General features: G+C 36.8%; 2 protein-coding genes across 2 annotated transcripts; one reads left to right on the forward strand and one right to left on the reverse strand.

The window, feature by feature from the left end:
- Window positions 1-149: 149 nt before the first annotated feature.
- Window positions 150-5,564, forward strand: LOC136257048 (F-box and leucine-rich repeat protein 13-like). Its single transcript, XM_066050165.1, has 2 exons — window positions 150-252; window positions 3,606-5,564. The coding sequence occupies exon 2, from the start codon at window positions 3,664-3,666 to the stop codon at window positions 5,503-5,505; it is 1,842 nt and encodes a 613-aa protein (XP_065906237.1). The 5' UTR covers window positions 150-252; window positions 3,606-3,663; the 3' UTR covers window positions 5,506-5,564.
- A 3,537-nt stretch (window positions 5,565-9,101) lies between these two features.
- Window positions 9,102-24,246, reverse strand: LOC136257031 (broad substrate specificity ATP-binding cassette transporter ABCG2-like). Its single transcript, XM_066050131.1, has 17 exons — window positions 24,120-24,246; window positions 21,584-21,933; window positions 20,383-20,442; window positions 20,204-20,318; window positions 19,922-20,074; window positions 19,608-19,765; window positions 19,080-19,231; window positions 18,061-18,135; window positions 17,429-17,604; window positions 17,311-17,376; window positions 16,929-17,011; window positions 16,779-16,868; window positions 16,378-16,502; window positions 15,204-15,358; window positions 10,621-10,710; window positions 10,196-10,263; window positions 9,102-9,420 (listed from the first exon to the last, which is right to left on the reverse strand). Exons 2-17 carry the CDS (start codon window positions 21,919-21,921, stop codon window positions 9,267-9,269), a joined length of 2,058 nt encoding a protein of 685 aa, XP_065906203.1. The 5' UTR covers window positions 21,922-21,933; window positions 24,120-24,246; the 3' UTR covers window positions 9,102-9,266.
- Window positions 24,247-24,650: the final 404 nt, after the last annotated feature.

The following is a 24,650-nucleotide window of genomic DNA, read 5'->3' on the forward strand; positions in this document are numbered from 1 at the left end:
GCTGAGCTGTCTACCCAGTAAATAAATAAATGAACAAACAAACAAACAAAGAAGCAACTCTGGATCGAATTCTAGACACTAGCTACATGAAGATAGCTAGGCGTGGTGGCAGGCGTGATTTGAAACACATGTATTCCAATATTTAGGTGCAGTAGCATGCAAGGTAACATGTATCCGCGACGTGTATGCCCGCCTACATGGAAGCCCTACTGTGCTGATTGATAACTATTGTACGAGCTATTGTAAAAGAAGGTAAGACAATGGCGCACGTATCATCATAGTGTTCACCAATATGGCAGTAGAAAGTTCTGTCAGTTGTGTCAGTGAGATGAAACGTTTATGGTTAATCTGAAGGCACTTTTGGGCTTCTTTACTTTTTATCAAACCAATAGCTACTGTCATGTCATTGTGAGGAGAAATCGAGGAAGGATTTTGGGTGATATTTTATCGTTGGCCACGCCCCTCGGCGAACCTTGCTCATCCGTACCATCATGAATGCACCTATCAATGTCAAGCCCCACCTACCCCAGGTCGGGCAGAGGTGGGGGTTTACAAATGTTAGATGACAAATTCCCCACCCCGGGGACAGCTTCGAGTTACAAATCCCCTACTAATTTTTAGAGAAACCATCACAAATGATGAAAATATGTACAAATAAATACGCATGTGGGCCCTCGGTCAACATGCGACCACAAAAAGGACCACAAATGGAACTAATGTGGGCATGGCAAGGGAAAATACAAAAAAAATACTAGTATATGGATGTTACTTAATTAGGGTTCCACTCCCTACAGTCCTTCACCAAGAATATTCTCCTGGATGCCAATATACTGGCAGAAGCAGCAGTATCTAGAAGTTTCTTGATGGCTGACCTTGATGGTTTCACTACAGGATGGACAAAAGTTAATAAATTCAGCAGATTCGTGACTGTAGATGGTTGGTAATGGCCTAGGACAGATATCTCAATTGTCTCATAATAGTTAGAGATGTTTAGATGGTCAAATTCAGCTAACAATTGGAGATACTCCACTTTTATTCTGCTTCCTATTGCGGGCAGCCTGAATATGCTGACTGGAGTCCAGAGGGCAGATTAATTCTAGGAGGGTGATAGATGGGCACTTGATGTTGTATATCACAATGTCAGGGCGGTAGGAAGTAATTAGAAGATCAGATGGGATTGTCGCCTGGGGGGCCGTATTATTTATCGCGGGAATCACTAACAATATGGTCAAGTATGGCTATTCATGTTGCAAATGCCCCTACCCTGGGGATGAGTTTGGGTGACGAATCCCCTACAAATCCCCACCCGCTGCCCGACCTGGGGTAGGTGGGACGTGACATTGATAGGTGCATAATATTGTATAGCTACGATAGCTATGTCTTTCTTTTACTAAATTGCTGTATTGTAAGGCTTGTTCTCGTGTGTATGTTGTAATTGTCTTTGTCATTGGTCATGAAAGGGAACATGATTTACATGATCATAGGTAGCTAACGTTAAATTCTAAAACTGCAATTACAGCAAAAAAAAAAAAAAACTAGGGGTAGGTGGGGTAAAACTGGGACAGGGATGGGGACCAAGAGCGGTAAAACCGGGACGGGTACAAAGGACGGAAACAGTGAAAATGGATATACTATAGGGACAGGGAAATCTCAAAGGAAATGGTCAGGTCTCCCTACTAGCTACATGCAGAGTGACAGTGGGTGGATGAGACCTGAGCAATGAGACCTGCTTAAGGATGGTTTCTGAGTAGGCCTGAGTCAAATCATAGATACGTAATACATATACCTTACCCGGGATTGGGAACGGGAGAAAATTCAATACATAGGGAGTCCTGACTGTAGCCCTTCATTTTCCTGTCCCTAGTATCCATTTTCACTGTTTCCATCCCCTGTCCCTGTCCCGGTTTTACCTCTCTTGGTCCCTGTCCCGGTCTTACCCCACCCCCAAAACTATTATACGCACAACTTTTATTTAGCCACATTGTCACATTTGTTGCTAAATACATTTACCATATGGTCAGGTTACATCCTGATTTCCTAAACAATAATATTTACAAGTATACATTTGTGAAGCTTATCTGCAGTTTCTCACTGAGTATGTACCTGTGGAACAAAGGAGGTTGGAAGCATTATAAGCACTACAAAAGTTTTTGTGCTAATTGCATTTTGGAGATTGTAAGGCAGGGTTAAGCATTGAAGGAGCAACATTGAATGGCGGTGTGATACTCATTTCTAATCTTCTTCGTGGTGGCCAATTGTTGTTATTGTTCATTAGAGGCTTTCTCATCTTCTCATCTTCCTAGACTCATGTGATCCCTGACTAGGGCACACGCCACTACAGTCTTTTATGAAGTATACTGTATAGGATGACTTCTTAGGTGTTTATTCATACTATTTTCTTGACTGGGTTACCTAGCTTAACAACAAACACATTTATTGCATCCATGGCTTGGCATGAGATCTTGTGTGATTTGTACATAGCCCTAGTTTAAAAAAAACTAACCTATTCAGTGGGGCTTAATGTGGCAATACCATGTACTTGTCATATTTCATCAATTGGGATGAATTCCAACACCTAAGGAGGTTCAGTACACTATTCAATACAAAACCATTGGGGTCATGTGCATGCTTCCAGATATATACTTGCTCGCACTTGAGCCTGTGGTTCTTATGCTTGTGCGTAATATGTCTACTGGCAGCAGGGGGTCTGGGGGGCACAGCCCCCCCAAGCTGTAATCAAAGTTCACCAGAATTAATTTATAGGTACAATTTAAAGCATTTCAACTAAAACACCAACTTTTTTTATTAAAACAGGCGATGTGCAGTTAAAAAACTCTTTTGGCAATGTTGAATACTCTGAGGGTTAATAAACATACAGCATTTATCAGTAGTACAAAATAAACTTTATACATGCAGAAACACTTGGTAGTTACAATACATCAACTCTCAAGTAAAGGTCAGTCCTTTGACTGCTCTATGATCATTCTGTTAGAGTATATCCAATTTTTCATGGTTTTCATCCCCACTCCAAGAAGAATAAATTTGGCAAGATATCATTCCAAAGGGGCTAACCCCCCCTGCTGCCTATGAGTATTAGCTAGCCTGCAAGAGTAAAGTGTCTTCGCTGTCCAAATCAGTTATACTTGAAATTATGTAATTATAATATTTGCTAAGCTATGATTATCATGTTGCTAGTACATACATTACATAGCTACCACCAAAAACTTTTCTCATATAACACATGTTAAAAAAATGCTTAGTAAAGGTCAGTCTTTGTACTTTAGTTCAAATGAATGCTTCAACTGGTGATAGAGGACTGGTGATTGGTGTTGATAAGGTCAATCCTTTGTAGGCTGGTGTTACTTGGCTCAGTAACTTTCCTGGTCTGGATTCCAATTAGACTCCCTCTATCAGTTATTGAGTTGATTTATCATATATGTCAATCTAGAATTGTAATGCACAACTATATGATTTCATTGGTTTGCAGTAGTAGCATTTACTTGTATTTGCATACTCAGCAACATGAGTAGATACCCGAGTAGATATAAATAGGCTGCATACATTTGTCAATGTTTGTCTTTCAGTTGGCTTGACATTGTATACAGTATTGGAACTACTTCAACAAAAGTTTTAAGTGAAACTGGACCAACTATTGTAAAATTGATGGATCAAGATCAAGACATTTCTCTTGAGGAGTCTCATGTCAACCTGTTAACACTTCCTACAGAGTTGTTAGTTTACATCATCTCATTTTTATTTTCACTACGTGACAGAGTAAAACTGAGATATGTTTCAAGATGGTTGAAGTGTGTGATTGAAGGAACACCATTACTGTGGAGGGAGTTTGTGTGGCCTTATTATGACAGTCGTGAGGAATGCAGTGTGAAGGACCTGTTGAAGATGTGTGGACAATACATCAAAGTAGTTTCCTTTCCTAACTGTAGAATTCCATCAAGAGTAGTAAAGATGCTGCAGTATTGTAGCAACATAGAACGTCTTAGTCTACCATCAAACAGGTTAAGTCCTGTACAACTAAGAAAGATAATACATCATATGGAGTGTCTGCAAATACTAGAGCTTAAGGTGGATAATAGTAGTGACATGAAACAACTACTTCTTCACACTGGTCATTTGAAAGAACTCACAATATTTCCAATTTATTGTCATCAACTTAAAGAGCTATTCAAGCACTGGGTAGAATTAGAATTACGGCCATTGAATTTTAACATTATAACTCCAGTAATCTATTCTAATATTGAATGCTTGATTGACTACGCTACTCTTACCAATATTCCTACTGGTACCACTGCTAACTTCAGAGCATGCAATAAATCTAGTAAAGTACCCTTAAACTTTTCTCCTACATTGCCTTATTTCCAACTACAGTTTGAAGAATCTGGTCAAGTGACCACTCCATGTGTGAAACTCAGTGACTTTGTTACATTGGGACTGGAAGATGATTTAGCAGTGATGACGTATTGTCAGTATGGTGGAAGGACAGTGTATATGGTGAAGCATAATTACAGTAATTACTTTGCAAACAAGCTCTCCTCCTGGTACATAGCCAAATGTTGCAACCTTAGTTGTGTTACTCGTTTTGAACTTTCTGACTGTCCTTCACTCCAGTCTGATCACTTAAAACAACTAGCTATTGCTTGTCCTAATCTTCAGGTACTCAATTTGGAGTATTGTCATCATTGCATGAAAAGCCTACAAGGTCTACAGGCTATTGCTAGTTACTGTCGCAACCTAGAAGGGCTAAATATACTTGGTATACGTGTTTCAGAGTTGGAGGATCATATCTTATTGTGGGAGATATTGAGTGATATGAAGTTAACCCACTTAGTAGTAGAGTTTTGCATTTTGAGATTAGAAGCTGCAAATAAGGAAAAGTTGATTGGGTTTTATCAGAAATGTTGGACTATTAGAGGAATACAATGTGAGTTTTGTGGTTGTGAAGATTACACCAATGAAGATGTATCAATGGTATCCTATTTTTCATTGTTACACTATTGTTATTTTAAATCTTGTCATAAAGTAATGCCTACCGCTGCACAGGATGTGATTAATAACTGTAAGGAACTACAATGTGTGCAAATCATATTTTGCCACCGATTGTCACTCAACATAACTCATAATGTTAACAATTTACAACAGATATACATCGATTCTATAGACACTGATGTTCCTGATAACTTTATAACTTCAGTTTTGGCTTATGGTGGACTGGTACATGTTGTTATGAGGGTAGGATCTGTGTCAGTTGAAGGCGTAACATCTCTTGTGAGGAATTCTCACAAATTGATAACATTACACTTGTGTGTTAAGGCTATACTACATGTGCCCGGGTATGTGAAGACTTTTAAGGACACTCTAAAGAAAATGTTTTGCACAAGAAAATTATTTACTTCTGGTAATTTCATGTTGTATCAGGGGTCTGGAAGTCTATCAGATGTTTTATGGGAACAAGGTGTAGATCTTTTACCACTTTGGAACATATTGTAATGTATGTGGTCATTGTATTGTTGGTATTTGTGGTTGAGTCAATTAACACTGAAGATTTTTTGCTGTTCTGTAATTCATAATATGTGACCGGATTTGCGAAAAGAGGTCTTCCACACACATCCAATTCTATGAACTCGGAAGACCATAACTCTGTATTCACATACCACATTACCCTCAAACTTTCTCCATCCACTAAGCGATGTTGGTACTCAATACTGATTAAATTTCAAATCAATAGCCATTTTTAATCTGAAGTTATGAGTTGTCAAAGTTGGTAAATTGGGTGTGTGTGGAAGACCCCTTATCGCAAATCCGGTCACATATGTGAACTGATCTACGAAAAAGGGTCTTACAACCTTTTCAATTGCACATACTTGGCAACCCATAACTTGAATTATGAATATGGTACTACCGTGAAATTTGGTCAAAGTGTACCCCTAATAAACCTACTATTGGTTGTTGGTGTAATATGAAGGTGATAGATTAAAAAACATGAGGAGTTATAATTATGGTTAGTCAAACTTGGAAATTGGGAAAGGCTTTAAGACCCCTTTAATTAGCATATCTACCAGTATTAATACTAATTTGTGTGGTTGACAGTATTTACAGTAATGGTTGTAAAATGTTATAACAACACAAGTATAAGGAAGAATTTTATAAGATAACTACGCATGTACAAGTTGAGCTGATCTCTGAGAAAACTGCTAAAAACACAAGTGGATTTTTTCTCAAAATATATACAGCATTTCAGCCAACCAGTGGTGACAGTAAAGGTGCATGTTAAGAGCAGGTATGTGCAGTTTGGCTGCATTACAAATTCAGGAAAGGGGCATAAGAATGTTTGGAAAGTTTGAATACTGTGCCAGACATTTGGATTAAATGCTTAAAGTGGGTCAAACATGAGCCAAATATAAAGAATGTGTATAATTCCATAATAGACACTACTGGATGTTTTGTCCATGAAAATCCAACGGAAAATGTTCAACCTGTGAACAGTAAAGTTTTCATTGGGTGGCCCAATGAAATTTTATTTTCATAGCATTTTCATAGGACAATTTAATGAAAATCCAATGAAAAATTACAACTGAAAACTCTGTGAAACTGCTTTTCATGGAATTTCATTGGGAGCTTTCATTGGTTTTTGTCCAATTAAAATGCTATGAAAATAAAATTTCATTAGGGCCACCCAATGAAAACTTGTACTATTCACAGGTCGAACATGTTTTTCATTGGATTTTCGAAGACAAAATGTCCAGTAGTGAGGGCAGTTGCACAAATTTAATGTTAGGTGCTTAACTGAAATAATGTGTGGCGAGAATGCATTGCCATAAAAAATGCTTTTTTGAATCTACTGCCACAATGATATGGTACTGTATAGGATGACTACTTTGTTGTAGTATTATGATCTTATTGCTTATCTCAAATCAGCAGCTATGTAGGATGTGGTCACTTTGTCTTATAAACTACTGTACAGCTGCATAGTCTCGCATCGCCAGACTCAGGTGTTCTCGCTAGCTATATCTTTTGGGGGAGGAAAGTTTGTTTGGGGGAATCCCAACTATACAATACATACTAGCGTACTGTAATATAGTGAATTTTTCTAGGAGTCTAGGGCATAATATAGAAATTAGTTAAACAAGTGAGGCCACAGCATCTGAAAATACCTTCTTTTGGCTAAATGTACAGTAGATGTATTAGCTCCAAACTTAATCCTTGGATTGACATACTTCTGAATTTTAGTAAAGTTTTAGGAGTCGTCAAAGTTAACAAGGCACAGCATCTGGACTTGAGAACCAATGAAATTATTTTCAGAATGGTCTTTTAAAAACACCAATATATAACTGACTTTTCTATGGTCCAGTTAAAAGGTATACCAATTGGTAGGGCAGGATGTTTGGCACAGTGATGAGGTCAAGAGTTCCTCATACTGCAGTCTTAATAAGGTTGATCTATTACACTAGCTAGTTGGCTGTTCTATTAGAATATTTGATTGATTAAAATCTCTTGTGATGACTGCCAAGTTAGTTTGATACCATATAAGCTCTTTTCCACTAAAAAACTATCCCAGGATGTCTCCTATCATAAAACGACTCTCAAAGCAACACTGTACTGCTACAATAGAGCAAATCAATCACACAGTGGTGAAGACTGGCAGTTGTATTATTCTCTTTAAAAGGAGTGCCAGAAGGAATGCCAGAAAGCTTACAACAAATATATCAACAGCTTTATTGATGCTGATAATGGTAACATAACAAAGAGGCTATGGTCTTTTAACAAACAAAAAGAAAGATCAGTGTATATAGTATACCCCTGATATATGTTGATGATAAGAATATTCTTACAGATAGCCACGTAAAATCTAGTACATCAATACTTGTAACCGACTCTGGGTCTTATATATAGCCTTTCCAAATTCCCAAGATTAATTCATTATAACTCCTTGTGTTTTTAACTCATCACCTTCATATTATATAATTACACCCAGCAATAGCGGTATGTTAAGGATATAATACAACCAAATTTCAAGATGGTACCATATTCACAGGGAAAGTTATGAGTTGCCAAGTACACACAATTAAAAAAGCTATAAGGCCGCTTTTCGCAAATGCGGTAACAATTTTTAACCAGGAAGACTGGTCAGTAGTACCTATTAATCACTGGTACCCCTTTTCCTGAAATAGTACAATTTCAATTTCTGTGAAGGGAGTTGAATTTCTTAATTTCTAATTAATGTTTTTTTTTGTTTTTTAGTTTAAACCATCTGGACCAGATCCTATATATGACCAGGCCTGCAAAAATAGGGAATGTGGGCACACAAAATTTGACTCATACCTTTTTATATGGCCATGTAATATTCAGTGCTTATTAAACATTTTAATTAGTTGGTTGTTTAAATGCAAGTTACAGATTAAAGATAGATGAATGAGAAATGGCCTGTTATGTGATGGGGTGTAGTTTGTGCCCATATGCCTTATTATCGACTGTCAAATGAACTTCCACTAATCCTGAATCTACCAGAAGATTGAAATGTAGCAAATGTAATTCCCATCTTCAAAAAGGGAAGCCATACTCACATTTGTATTTACTGAAGAACAAAATGGCCTTCAAGCTGGTAAATCATGTGAAACTCAACTACTAACAATTATAAACGATTTTGCTAACGGTCTAAATGAAAATAACAAACTAACTGTATTTTTCTGGACTCTTCCATAGCGTTTGATAGAGTTCCACATATAAAGTTAAATACGTAGGAATCGTCATTAATGAAAACTGAACTGGTCAAAACATATCAAAAAAAGTAAGTTCTGCCTTGGGGTTATATAGAAACTTTAAAGCCCATATTAAAGACCTTCCCATATTAAAGAGTCATGTTACAGTCCTTAGTATACCAATTTTAGAATGTGCTTGCACAGTTTGGAATCCATGTCTACTTAGAAAGACAGCTGCAACATAGAAAAGATTCAAAAATACATAAGCAGATTTGTTACAAACAGCTTCTTGTTGGTACTAGTGTATATAACTAATCTTATTAATAATTTTGGGTGGAAACTCGAAGCCTACAAAATAGATGAGTAAAGTTGCTCTTGTTACTCAGATCTCAGTTTCATATCCAGTTATATAACATACATTCAATTCAAAACAGCTCAACTGATACAGCTATGCAGACAATTTTGTACGCAGTTTAATATTATGTGCACTGATTAAAATGTAATTGTAAGTTAGTTGGACATAAAGTTCATACAGTGGCAGCAACAGTATCCTTATTTTTCTTTCTTTATGATACGAAGGATTAAATATGACAGAAATAGATAGCCAACATTGAAGCAGGCCAATGCCAGTATGTTGTACCAAATATCAAACTCCAAATATCCAAGTGTGTCCAAGTAATCCCTTCCAACTAGGCAATCAAATGTGCTAAAACAACAACAACCAAAAACAATATATGTATGATTGACTACAGTCCGCAAATATTTACACTTTGCAGCAGTGTCCAAACCACGCTGCATATTAAAACTATGATCTACACCTACATATACAATTTATGTTCTGAAATATTAGAACTCTAAGTTGAGCAATTATTATTTCTTGCAGCTGTTCATTATGCGTTGTAGAAACTAAACATCTCAAAGGTGTATTTTAGAGGGATTCTGGAACCCCCTCTGAAATTTTAACTTGTGAGCTTGCAGCAGAAACACTATTTTAGCTTGGAGCACAAATGTACAGGAACAAGATTGGATAGTATAGCTACAGCAGAATAGGAAACTTAGTGGATTAAGGGTGTGCCTTTACAGTACAGATCGAAATATTCAAACAGATGTATTCTAATAGAGTAGTGGAATACAATGGATTTAAAGAATATAACACTAACTTGAAATTTAAAACTAAGTCTTGGAGAATTTGGATATGTTATTGGGTCACTATACACAATTCCTCACCAGACATGTATTAAGATTAACATTTTAATATTCAAAATCTGTCAGGCTGCGCCTCCAAATTTTGCACCGATACTTCACTTCCAAATCTGGAGATATGTTCCTGTAGCTAACTGTCTTCCAGTACAAAATAGGTTATATACAGATGATACAGTTATTCTACAATTCGATTCAGTTGAACATTGTATACTAAGATAGTTAAGATGGCAACGTTATTATTTATGTAAGTCTTCTGTTTATAACAGAAAGTAGCATACCTTGTGGAATTGTCACTACCACATCCAGGTGGGTACTCATTTCCATCCAATTCATTGACTACAACAGCCTATGCATTAAATAAACATATGTTTAACATGTATCTTAATTTAAAGCATACAAATTATGCAACTGAGGCAAAGATTCAAAGCAGATTAACTATAGGTTAAAGTCTGTATAAGGAAACATGCAGACTTGAGGACTTGAAGCACACAGCATTCCATACTAGAACTGTGACAATTATGGGCATATGTACAGAATAAGAAAAAACTGGCCAGGCATGCTCTGATCAACAACAAAAGGTAAATGCAACATACACGGAGTATTAGATTACCATACAGTATAAGATAGTAACACACAAACTACATTTACTGCACTATATTTTGTTATTGCAACACATTTATGCAGTAGCTGCTTTTGCACATACATTTAATGCATAGCGAATTACACTGAGATATTGCAACCAGGCAATCCAGTCATCAATTGTCCTGAGGTTCTTCAAAAATCCTGAAAACATCTAATAAAAGAGACAATGTTACCACAAGTGCTGGACCATTACATTATATTGCATAAGGCCACATAAACTTAAATATTAGTTTCTCATCCCCAAATGCATCTTCATTTTTCTTACTTCTCAAGGACTTTTTTTGCACCACTGGTGGCTAAGGGAGGCACTTTTATAGTTGGTACCTTGCTAGAGCAGTCTAAGAAAATTGCATTTTGAGTCATTTTAGCTAGCTAATTCAGCTATCTAGTTAGTACAAAATGAAATGAAAATCCGCCCTCCCGCACTGCTATTTTGAGTACAGGAGGATGACAAACTAATAATTAAGTTTATGTGGCCTAATATGCACTTTACATAACCACTTAATATGTGATGAGGGCCCAAGATTTTGAAGAATATTTGGTTAAAAATTCATGTTCACTATATTCGTGATTCCAAGGACTTTAAAAAAATATATTAAGGCTTTACAGCACAGGTGGACACCTGGCCTTACAGCCTGTTTAAAGATGTTATATTAAATACTGTATGTTTGAAAAGGTACAAAAAAATCCATGACTGGACCTGAATCTGCAGCCATCTGATTTACATTTGAACACTAACAGGAGTCTGCCAGGTGGTCAGGATGTTTTCTTCTTGTCAATTTCATGTACAGGTATTTGTATCCATAGGAACTCTAGAAAGTGACTTATTATCTCAAAGTACCTTGTGTGGAACCAAATAGACATAAGTCAATTTATTAAGGCTTTACAGCACAAATGCTGAAGGTCAGTGGGACACCTGGTCCTGCTGCAGCCTGTTTAAAGATGTATGTTTAAAGATGCTATTTAGTTATAGCTTCTGGCTAGTCATGAGATACAATTGTTACTGATCCAAATGCATATCAAAACTCCTTAGTAATTATTGGAAATAGAAAAATCAAAATCTAGCCACAAAACTAGAAGGACTTTGAATTACCTTTTACAGGTTCTACTACATTTTAAAAATTCTGTCATGGATCTCTTTGAATGTTCTATTAGAGTAGTTTTGACTGCTCTTTTAGAGTATACCAATTTACATGTACAAGTACTGGAATTTATAGATCATATTAGAAATAAAAAGTAGTGGAAGGAAGGTTGCCTACACCTGCAAATATATTGTACCAATGGACATTCAATCCCTACTTCAGGCATGGCTATTGAGTGAAGCAGGAATTACTAGTATTACTCAGGGCCTATAGCTACACAGCATTAATTAATAATAAGGCACACCTTAATTAGTGTATGCAAATCTAGGGGCTATAGGGGTATGCTCCTCCTTTAATGTTAGTCTCCCTGAAATAGAACTATCACTGTAACTATTATAATGTCGACTATTGCATTAGGGTGCATGACTGCTCTATTAAAGGATCTCGATCTTGCTTGACCAGTTATTATTATTATTATTATTCAATTTACCAAAAAGGAAGGCATACACAAAAGGCAAAGCCTGTACAAGGTGTCCGCCTACAAAAACAAACATACATATACATATACTACAGTACACTACAAACTAAACAGTACACAACAAAACACAAAACAGTGATTAAGAAGTTACTTGACACATAAGTAATTATAAAGGTGATGCCGGAAAGACTTTCGATTACTGTCTTCAAGGATATGTAATGGTACAGTGTTCCAGTTTCTGAAAACCTCAGAGACTCCCCTTGAACCAGCCTTGTTGACTCATTGTTATACCCTGGAAATACAGTAGGTGAGTCCCGAGTTTTATCCCTGCTTTATCCTGTCCCTGCACAGTATAAACGACTTAGTGCCATGGGCCTTCACTACTTTTTGTGGCAAAGTCAATGACCTTTTTTTCACTGGGATTTGCCACTAAATAATATTATAGTAACGGCTACCAGGTTGTTTTTACTGTGTGATCCCTACTTTCACCATGCTTGTCTCCAGTTTTACCCTAGTCTCACATAGCCAAACCCTTTTCTCAGCATGGCATTCATCGCTCTATAAATTGTAATTGATAAGACACAGTGTGGAGAAAAGGGTCTGGCTGTACAAGACTACTGTAGGTCTATTTGTACCGGTTTTATTTTTTGTGTTTACTTTCTAATGAACCTGCACATACTGCATCAACAAGAATGGAATAACATCACACATACCGTCAATTTCATGTCCATTGAGAAGTTGCATATTGTGTACAAAATGATTTCCAGTACAGTTTAAGAAAATCTTGTGGTTGCATGGTAACTATCAACAAAAAGAAAGGAGGACAAAGGTAAGTCGCATTGTACATACTGTACATGTGGTATGCTAAAAGGCACCTGTCGGGTTACCCTGCTGATCTGTACCAAAATGGCTATAATATCGGCTTTGATTCGAGAGAAGTTGCAATAGTATTGTATTACGGAGTTTACTTTTTGTAATCGACAGAGCTTCATTGTTCAAACTTGGTTGCAGGCTAATAGGCTATATACAGTTGAATGTTTCGAAGTCTGTAATAATGCTGCTTGGATCCTGGCAGAAGTTTCGAGATTGTTGTGTGTCTGTTTACCTTAATAGTAAAATTTTGCTCATGTTGCTACCACTTTTTATCTTGGAGTGATTATAGACCAAAATTTGTCCTGGAAATCTCATGCATGTTAACTATGCCTTATGCCATTTGAACCCTTTGCCAGATTACTTATTGTCTCAATTGTATCAGGCATTTGTATTACTAGTTTTTGACTACTGTGATGTTGTCTACAGCTGCATTACTCTCAAAGCTTCTAGAGCGCATACATTCTCAATTTTTACAAGGATTATCTACACGTTCTTCTTTTGTCAAATTGACAGACAGACGTTGTTTCCATACAGCTGTACAAGTGTTTAAAGTTTTGCACCATCTTTGTCCGGGATGTTTAAGAGACTGGTTTGTATCTACTGAAGCATTAACAGGATGTCAAGGATGAAGCAAGTATCATTTATATGTACCACAAATCCTTTTATCAATAGGTACCACAAATCCTTTTATCAATAGGGAAGAATAGCTTTTACTATTGTGGAGTACATATTTGGAACAGCTTACCCCCCAATTTGTGTGGCATTGATTGCCTATCAAATAAAGCATCTCTTAAAAGACTGCATTGTTAGTACTGTGCTTTTGTTGTTTATTTTGTTTGTTTGTTTGTTTGCAATCTTTGTTTTGTTTTGTGTCATATTGTGTATTTGTATTGTTACTTCTGTATAGTGCACTGCTAAAAAGCAGCTGATGTAGTCTCCCTTTAATCATAAATCATACTGCTCTAATAGAGTGCACATTTTTTCGAGGATTTCTAATAGAACACACATAGAATGTTTTAGAACAATCTAGATTTTCCATTGGTAGCTCTATGAAATCATGGACTTTTACTATTAAGTAGATTATATGTAGCTAGAATTTTCATTAATTATGTGTACTGATTATGTGAGGTGATCAGCTGTGATAGCAGCAGCTCAGTGGTTAAAGATTTGAGTGTTTGGTATGGAAGTCCCTGGTTTGAATACTGGTAAGTTTTCTTTTCCCAAATTTTTTCATGTACCTTTTTACCCCACAGTGACTGTTCTATTAGAGTATTTTGACTCAACGGTTTACAGTTTAGTTTTTGCCTTGTAACTCTATAGCTGTCAATGCGATTTCTTTTAAACCACCAAAGGTTTGACCTATGATGGTTAACCCATATGCATACTGATTTTTAAGTTACTCCCATAAGTGGTTTACCCTGTAGGCGTGACAACAAATCAGTCTTTTTTAATGCAAATAATCATCCATAGCTCTATGACTATTAATCAGATTTGTACCAAATTTGGTACGTGATTGTGCCACAATACGTTCTTAAATGCACCAAAGCTCAAGAACATCTAGCTACTCATTTGCATTTTATAATGATTTTTGTAAAGTGTGCGAATAATCTAAGCCCCCCCCCCCCCCCCCCCCCAAATGAAGAAGAAAAAAGAAACGAAGAAATTAAGTTGAATTTTAAAGGCTCATATTTCACAATTGCATTAGGCAATCTTGCTCATATTTGGTATGTGGGGTACTGAAGGTGGAGGGAAGTTGTAGTATAAAAATGGTCCAATTCAAGAAGGGAGCATGGAGCTATGTATACGTGAAAATTGTATTTTGTTTCTTCCTGTAAATACACTCACAGTGTGGCATGCTGGATTTCTTGGCTGCTTGACACAAACCATGTGTCTTGATATAGGGGTGATGGTACTCATGTATTACTGTTGTTAAAATTGATTTTTAGAGGGATCAACCGATCAAGGGATAGGATTTAGAGCTTTTATATTCTGTAAAACACAAAACGTGGTGATCTTGCTAACACACCATTTTGGGTGCGCTTGAATTTTAAGCACACAATCTCATGATTTGATTACATTGTTTAAGATCTGTTACCAAACAAACAAACACACCTTGGATTTCATGGAAGTACAGAAAGTGACAGTTGTTTGCAAATTTAAGGTTAATGTTGCCAGACAAACAAACAGAAGACCTGACACTATAGTACATACCACTTGTAGGATGAGTGCTGAAGCAGTTCCAGCTATTGCTATTCCTGCTACTGGAGCAGCTGAGCTTATGGCAAAGGCTATAGCTGATGCACAAGATGCCATCAGAACAAGTGTCAGCATGAAGAAGAAGAACTTTCCAGCATCAGACTCCAGACCTATAATGTATTAAAACATGTAGTGAACAAATGCATTATAGATTCCTTAAGCACTATCATCATCCCATCATAATTACCACTAGAGATCTGTGAGAAGACTAGTAAATCCTGTGAATAACAGCGAGGAAGAATGTTAAAATAAATTGTAATTCTCAGACCAATTAACAGTAATTTAATCCTGTAATCTACGTACATGGGTATGTCAAAGAAGCCACAATAACTCTGATGTGGTTTATCACCCTAAAGTTAACTATATATTACTTTTGTCAGCAAAGTATCTAGACAGAACACATGCTCATCAACATGTTATACCGTATTTCCTTGGTTAAATACTGCACCTTCAATAGTAGCTGCACTTGAATGGTGCCACAGTCAATTTGTTTTCATGGTCAAGTTTGAATAGTATTCACATCAATTTTTTGAACTAAGATAAACCACTGTGGTGCTTAGCCAAGTAAATAAGGAATATAGCATATATGATACTATTTCCTGCATTATTGAAGATTCATGAACATTACTGGTGCACGTGCTTCTTATGTCTAAAGATTTTGTTGTCATAATTGACACAACATAATTCATATTATGTGTTATAATTGAGCAAATTAAAGCATTGTACTACATGTATTTAAATTGAAAATTTTAATGGAACCACTGAGAGGATCACATAAAGAGTACTTTACTGTGGACTATTTTGATCCACACACATTTCATAAATGGACCATGTACCTTTCCATTACTGAAAAGCCATGTATAAATGTTGTTTGATATAATGATGGTGGCATATATGATAGCAGGACTTCCAGCACAGTTATCCCCAGAGCTATGTAATTTGACTGGCAGACTGAGTTCCAGTAACCAGCTCAGGTATCTACTGGCTATACTACTGGTTCACAACTCTACAAAATGTTACTCCAGTTATACTAAATAAATAGCTTGTATATAGATGCTATCATTTATGGAATACAGTGCGTACAACAGTAGCTAGTATTAGTGTACTGAGGGCTGACACTAACGCTCACCTAACATCCAGTAAAATATGATAACATATATGATGATTGGAATGATCCTTATTGGAATAAGGTCGCATGACACTTTGGCAAGGAAATAGCTAGAGACACGGTAGTACCCACTGACATTTTGATGGCTAGGGAAAAGAAAAGTACTTAATGGTGTTGCTTATAGATATGCGTAATTTTGCATAGCTATCTGTAACAGACTAACAATACAGTAGAACTTGTCTAAGTCAGGCACCTTCAACCCGAAGTTTCTTGGCCTTAGTAGGCAGGTGGCTGCTTTAGACAGGTGAATTTGTCTAAAATTTCTCACCAGGGGAATTTAAAGATGGAATTATTAGAGAGATGGTCTTTTTCACAGGTGGCTGCACGGACAGGTTCCATTGCACACACTGTACAAAACTTATACAAATATTGGCTTCTCTTTCTGAAATACTTCAACAGCATGAATGTTGATGAATGCAGCATTGATGATTGCAAAGAAAATGGCACCAATTCTGAAAAAAAAAGATGAAAATGTGAAGATAAAACTGTTAATATTTCTACATATGACACACCTGTCTTGAACACCAACAAAATCATCATCCGCTTGAAGGAATACTAGTCCAAGTACCACAGCAATTCCCACCATCATTACAACCTGTATTAAAAGGTCAAATGAATTTCACTTTACTCTCAACAGCAACACAGTTTAATGCTACCAATTTTAAGGATATTGAACACTACTGTACTCAAAATACAACTGGCACTTTATGGCATGTATAGTATACAAGTCAAACCTTTGAAATTACTGTACAGTTGTTAACTTAATTGGTATAAACATATGTATGCATCCATACTTTATTATTACATGGCAAAAATCAAATTAACTCTTGGTATTTCTCTATATTATATATTCTCAATGCGTGTAATTTGCAGCTATTGTATATATATCCTTACTTGTACACCTGTTGCCAACCGATTTCGAAGAAGATTGCGAATGGTTCTAACTGCCAGAACACCAAACTGTTTAAAAACACAGAAATGTTCATTACTACACTGTAGGAGCACTTCAGACCTGCCAAGGAAAGGAGGTGGCAAATTCAGGGGTCTCTCCTTGAGGTACACTGAGAGCTGTTTTCAGTTTCCCATCAAGGTGTTGCTTGACTGTTTGAAACTCCTTGCTTTTTTCAAATATCTCAGCAAGGCGAACTCTGTTTGAAGATTCGATTTCAGAAATTTCAGCACTTGGACCTGAAGAGTCATACACATGCACTTAACTAATGAAACTTCCTTTTGTTTATCAGAAAGTAACTAACTACACAATAATGAACATTTGTTTGAAAATTCTGCATGTATATAGCTTCTTAGGTTTATTTTATCATAATAATATTTATCTAGCTATGAGGGATGTGTTCAGTGGTAGTTCATCATTACAGTTCATGGAATATTTCTCAGATATAACACATAAAATCACGACCACAAAGGATTACAATGATATGTACTTGGAGTAACATTAGTCTCTTCATTCTTTATGATATAAGCTGCAATTGCATAAAATGTCACATCAACACAGTTAACACAGAATGTACATAACACAGTTCTGTTATTACTACTACCCGGCAGTGTATTTCTGGGAAAACCCTACATACACCTATCACTTGACAGTTTACCAGTTCTGTTATTACTACTACTACTATATGTGTGTACCTTCAGCTTCCTCATTCTCTATGATCACATCAAGGAAGAAATCAGCAGGATTATTGTGTTGTTCACACTGGTAACCTGAGTGTAGTAACATTACAATGGAAATACATTGCATCTTTGATTTAGTAAAAGAAATCCTAGAGCAGTTAATGTTATCGTGCATGATTAGTGATTTGTATTCTATAACAATGTTTGACTGCTGTATTAGACAGTGGTATGAGTGTCTTGATTTTTCAAATAATCAAAAACGGTAGTGTAAATTTATAGCAGATTGCAGCTTTGTATTCAAATTGTGTAAAATTTAATCATGTTCTATTGTACTATCTTGACTTTTCTATATTGGAGTTTCGCTACTATTTGACATTTCCCTAAGATAGCTGTTAACTACATGCCAAGGAAACACTGCAAGTGATACACCTATAGTATGTTCACGTTGAGCTGAACCCTCAAAAACATTTAATAACTCATGGATGCAATTACACACGATCTTGAAATTTGGCTCATTTGTACTATTGCTTGACCCGCTAAGAATATTTCAAAATCTTTTTGTTCAAATGTTTGACATAATATTTACGGCCAATCAAAATTTTCTCAATACATTTCCTATGGGGAAGCCATATAAATACAATGCCCATTACAGTCCTTTCCCGAACTTGTAATGGAGCCAAACCATACGTGTCTGTTGTTGACACCTTTGTTGTCACCAATAATTATCTGGTTGGCTGAAATGTTAACTCTGTTGAGAAAAAATCCACTTTTAATTTTTAGCTGTTTTTCAGGATTCAGCTCAACGTGAACATACTATATAATAATCAAATTATTTATCTTTGATAGATTAAGCACATTATAACCAAGTTTTTAAAAGAGAACTTGTCAGTAGCTCATAATCATCAAGTAATATTAAGGCTCTTCCAAAAAGGGGGTACCTTTGAACCCCCTGGATCTGCCCTGCACCAAGTAATATGGAAGTTTGTTGAGTGTGTACAGATAATGCTATCAAGAGGTCATATTTGGTGTCTAACCTATTTCAGAGAAATAGTTTAATGCATTGTTAGAAGGTCCATGATAGACCAGTCGACCACGAGACATCAGTGTCAGTAAATCAAACAACTTGTAAATGGAGTAACGTGGTTGATGTATTGACATTATGATCACCCTGCCTGATAAACTCAATCTATAAGGAGAATAACAGATATATTGGCAGTAATAATACAAGCTTAACACCAGGCCAACAGATCCCTATTTAAACAGCTGGGTAGGCTGGAGAAATGTGAGTAAAGTTTCTTGCTCAAGGAAACAACAACACCAACTTAGCATAACCGAGCATTGAACTGGGAACCTTTCAATTACCAAGCTGATGCTCTAGCCACTTGGCTATGCTGCCTCAGTGCATGCATGCACACACAAAGAAAAGTCTATGCTATAATATATTATGGCCATGGGCCTACCCAGTGAAACATTAAGTTGATTCTGCGCTGTTCAGACAGTAAGAGTCAGTGCATGTACATCTCAGGACTAGACCCCACACCACAACACACATTTCCACATACTCTTTCAACAATCTGACAACAGATACTGCTGTGCCAGCATCTAATCCAGTAGTGGGCTCATCCAGGAATATAATACCAGGAGAAATGATCAACTCCATTCCAATACTGGTACGTTTCTTCTGACCTCCAGATATTCCTCTAATCAGCTCTGTTCCAACCTGTGGGTATGATTAAGTGCAGACGACTGACAAAATAAAGTCAAATACTGTGTATATATGTGTGGTACAGGGAGTCAGGGATATCTGTGTTAGTGCATGTATACTTATTGCAACTATATGTTATATATATTCAGGCAACACACAAGAAATTCTTACCTTAGTGTTTGCAACATGACTAAGACCTAATTCAGAGATAACACTCTCCACTTTGTCAGATCTTTCCTTCCTTCTCAATGTCATGGGTAGTCGTAGAGCAGCAGAGAAGGCTAAGTTCTCCCTCACAGACAATGTGCCCAACAATAAATCATCCTGCACACATGCAAGTGTTACTTTATACATATTTTCGGTTCAATAATATTTTCACAATAATGTGCAACATTTTAGTTACTCTCTCATGGTAACTAATCACTGTTAAAGTATGCATCACACACTACTAACCTGGACTACATAGGCTGAGGCACACTTGAAGTTATGTGATTGCCGCTTGCCATTGATAAGAACATGTCCTGATAGTCCCTTCTTAGCCTTGCGGTCAGCTAGGACATCTAATAATCTATAAACATTATCCAAAGTGTTTACCAGGGTCACTAACTGATACGTGTCACGCAATAACTCACGAAGTCTTTCCACTTCCACTTGGTCCAAGTATGGCATTTAAACCAGGATTCATTGATCCACTATAGAAACCAACCAGCTTACTAAATGTTATTGTTCAGCTAATACTACTGGACATTACATTCAAGTCTTTTAAATTGTACACTGCATAAAAATAATGCAGTTAATAGCAGCAACAGGTACACGTATGTACACAATGTGTAGTGTGCGTATTGTTTGTACATGTTACTATGTATGCAGTGTGTAGTGCATGTGTGTGTGTGTGTGTGCGTGCATGTGTGTGTGTGTGTGTGTGTGTGTGTGTGTGTGTGTGTGTGTGTGTGTGTGTGTGTGTGCATGTGTGTGTGCATGTGTGTGTGTGTGTGTGTGTGTGTGTGTGTGTGCGTGCGTGCGTGCGTGCGTGCGTGCGTGCGTGCGTGTGTGTGTGTTAGGAATGAGGCTATTATGTTCCAAAAATTGAGCAATATGCTTTTGAGCAGTGCTCAAAAAATCACCTATTATGCTTTTGAGAATTGCCCATTATTCCCAAAATTATGCCACCATAATTGGCTAATAATGGCAGTTTATTGCTGTATCAGGCCATTTTCATTGATGTTTAAGCTTCAAATAGTCTTGAATTCTTTAGTTGGTTGCTGTATTAGAGTATTTCATTTCAATGTGACTGCTTTATTAGAGTAAATAAAATTCAGTGACTGCTCTATTAGAATATCTCGACCTTTTTTTAACGGAATTGTGCAATCTGCAGATTTTCCTACTGTTAAAGCTTAATAATCACCTCAAAATGCTAGCATAATTGTCGTATCCTTAGTGTGTGTGTGTGTGTGTGTGTGTGTGTGTGTGTGTGTGTGTGTGTGTGTGTGTGTGTGTGTGTGTGTGTGTGTGAGTGTGTGTGTGTGTGTGTGTGTGTGTGTGTGTGTGTGTGTGTGTGTGTGTGTGTGTGTGTGTGTGAGTGTGTGTGTGTGTGTGTGTGTGTGTGTGTGTGTGAGTGTGTGTGTGTGTGAGTGTGGGTGTGTGTGTGTGTGTGTGTGTGCGTGTGTGTGTTGTGTGTGTGTGTACTGCGAGTGTACTGTGTTTGTTGTACATGAGTCCATTTATATATACAACTATACACTTATCAATAGCACTAATCACTAGATAAATATTATTGGGATATGCTCAAGTGCTGAAAATGCGATAGTGAACCTTTCAACACATAACACGTACCTAACATTGTTAAGAATTTTCTTTGTAGGTATTGTCTTAAAGTGAGACAGAAATGGTTTAGGTTGTATGGTGTAGTTGATGTTAACAAATGAGACATTGTTATCACCAGTAACAATGTGACTATTCTCAATCGTATCATTAGTAATAATGTTGCCATTCTCAATAACATTTGTAACACTGCTGTTGCCAGTAGGATCATTACTTTTGTCAACAGCATTGTTATCGTCACTAGTGGTAGTGGTGTGGTTGCCATTCTCCTCAGAAAATGTCCACTTGGCTGACTGGTTATCAGTGTCATTCCATGAAGCTGTCACTGTGATACTCTCAGTGTCTGACATCTTTCAACTGTCCTATATTGAATGGAAGCACTTAAAATACTTATATTGAAATCTTATATTTACAGGAATGTGTATATGGTGGTATTTTATATATATATATATATAGCCTTAATATTTTGAGGAAGAAATTTTTGCTGATTTTGAGGTTTTGGGATTAACAGCGAAGATCTTATCCTTAAAATAATTATTTCGACCTTCATAATAGTCTAATAACATTTTGGAATCTTTCACAATTTTATTTTTAGCTACATATATTGGTCAACCTTGAAAGCATTGCCCCTCGAAATATTTATAGGTTATGCGGTACCAACTAACGTATTAGTTGAGAATGATTGCAGGAAATTTTTATCTTTCCAAAATAGAATACACTACTGCACATAGTCACATTGTAAAGTTTGAATTTAAGCCATACAGTACAATGTTTTATAGCATCCCTTGAAGTGGTCCACATTCAGTTTTATGGAAAATTTACTACATAACCCCCTCAGGCCTTCTACTACCATTCCCCTAGCTCTTAGTACATAATTCCCACATGCAGTTACGTACATGTACTCACACTGACAATATTAGAATTAACCCAGTATTGATGAATCCATGCATTGTCTGACCAGTCTTTTTAACTTCAATACCAGATACTTTTGCTTCTTGACTTTTGATGCTAACTTTAAATGTTTTCTCTTAATCAAAACAAATGCACTCATTTAGTCATGTATGTGAAAACATGATGCCAAAGAGTACTATTTATGAAGAACTCATTTCATAATCCAGAAACTCAATCAACAGGTACACTACAAAGGCCGAAGCCATTAGTATAGGAATGTCAAGTGACTGAGACATAATTAAACTATGCATGCCTTTTGGCATGTTCATGTCATTCACAGTACCACCAGGTATAACTGAAGCTGATTAAGATTTAAATTGTAAGAGGTTGCATAGGATTACTATTGCACGCACTCTTTCAGAGTCCTGCAATTATAATAATAACTATGAGTTAGTTACCATCATAATTGTTTGCCCGCTTTTCCTTAGCTATATATGATCTCAATACACTTCTTTTCCTGATTGCAGTATGCTGGCTGTAGCTGCTATGTGAAGATAATTACATGGGACCATGCATGCAGCATGCTGTATAAGAAGTGGTTACTGAACCGAAATGTTTTTATTTTTGCATCTAGTAATTGCCCCGAGCATTCGACGTTAGCGGACGCGAAAAGTAGCATTAGCGTTAGGATTAGGGTCTGGTTCAGCTTTGATTTCTTCTTCACCTTTAGGTTACACTATATATAGCGAGACTAGTACACGAGTTACATTCATAAGGTAGAAAAGTAGGGGTAGTGGGTAGCAAGCAGCAGTAGTTTTACTGTCGGTTCAATAACGAGTCCGGCTTATTGAACTGACTTTCGGCTCAGTAACCACTACCTATAGCATAACTCATAAAAGTACGTAGCGTCCATGAGGCCATTATTGTCAGTGTATGGCTGTTCTATTGGAGTATCTGTTAACTAACTAGCTAATCAAGAAATTAAACCTTCAGTGCACGACCTTGGCATACAAAATTACAGCTAACTATGTACAAAACATACTGTATAGCTTAACCGCAAAATTTAACGGGAGAAATAGTTGGCGAATTTGACGTTATACAATGCTCATCGTCAAAAATTTCCTTCTCAAAATTTTGCATCTAGGGCGTGTTTTCTCATTCAATAGTAAATTCTGAATCACTGCATGAATACCTTTAAGAACAGACTATAGATAATTACTGGCATGGTAATATGTATGATTGTTTGTAAATTCACACAATGCACACATTCATGCAGGATACACAGGCATTGCCTTTACAAATAATAATAGAGCGTTTCGTGAAAATTTTACTCGTCAAAATGCTTGATCGTTAGTCTCACGTGACTGTTCCTGCTCCGTCCGCAGGCTGGGCCATGCACGATGCGAGACGTCGAATTTTCACTCGTCAGTATACACTGACCATGCAGCATAACCCCATTGTGCACTTTGGTACCATCACACCTGATCCGTGAATACGTAGCTAGATAATTAGCGCCATGGACACAGCTAGCAACTGAGGTCAGCCCTAAAACGCAGCTGAGCTGACTAAAACTGCTTCATTGTTGTATGATATCTAGCTACTATATACATAGTTTCTTTGCAAAATATTAATAACACTATATGATATAGCTCCTTACTAGGTCTAGTTAATTTGTGATCAGCCGGTGACTCAGTCTAGATCCTGTAGCTATATACGTTGAACTCGGACAGAACTCCGCTATAACTATATTAAGTTACAACAGTCAACACACAGATTCATGCATGCACTCCTGCATGATGTGACTGACACTGAATTAGGTCACTATATAGCTGGTGTAGCTATATATACAATACATGGGTGGTCGAGGAATCTCCACTAATGAGAAGTCCCACCTACGCTATGTTAGAAAGTATGACAAATAGCTACAAAATCCCATTATAGTCCCGCCCAAGTTATGGTGTGTGATGTGCATGCTTCGGATGTGTTGGTGATGAATCATAGAAGCTATATATGTATATTTACAGTTATACACAAAGCATCAAAGTGCAGAAATAGCTACAGGAAGAGCCACCACAATGTTGAAGACATTAAAGGACAAATTATATTGTAGAAAGATACAAAACAAAACCTTAAAAATTATACGCACATTATATATACAAATGCATACATACAAGTGTTGTGATCATGT

This window comes from Dysidea avara, chromosome 5 (assembly GCF_963678975.1).
Source record: "Dysidea avara chromosome 5, odDysAvar1.4, whole genome shotgun sequence".
Lineage (NCBI taxonomy): Eukaryota > Metazoa > Porifera > Demospongiae > Dictyoceratida > Dysideidae > Dysidea > Dysidea avara.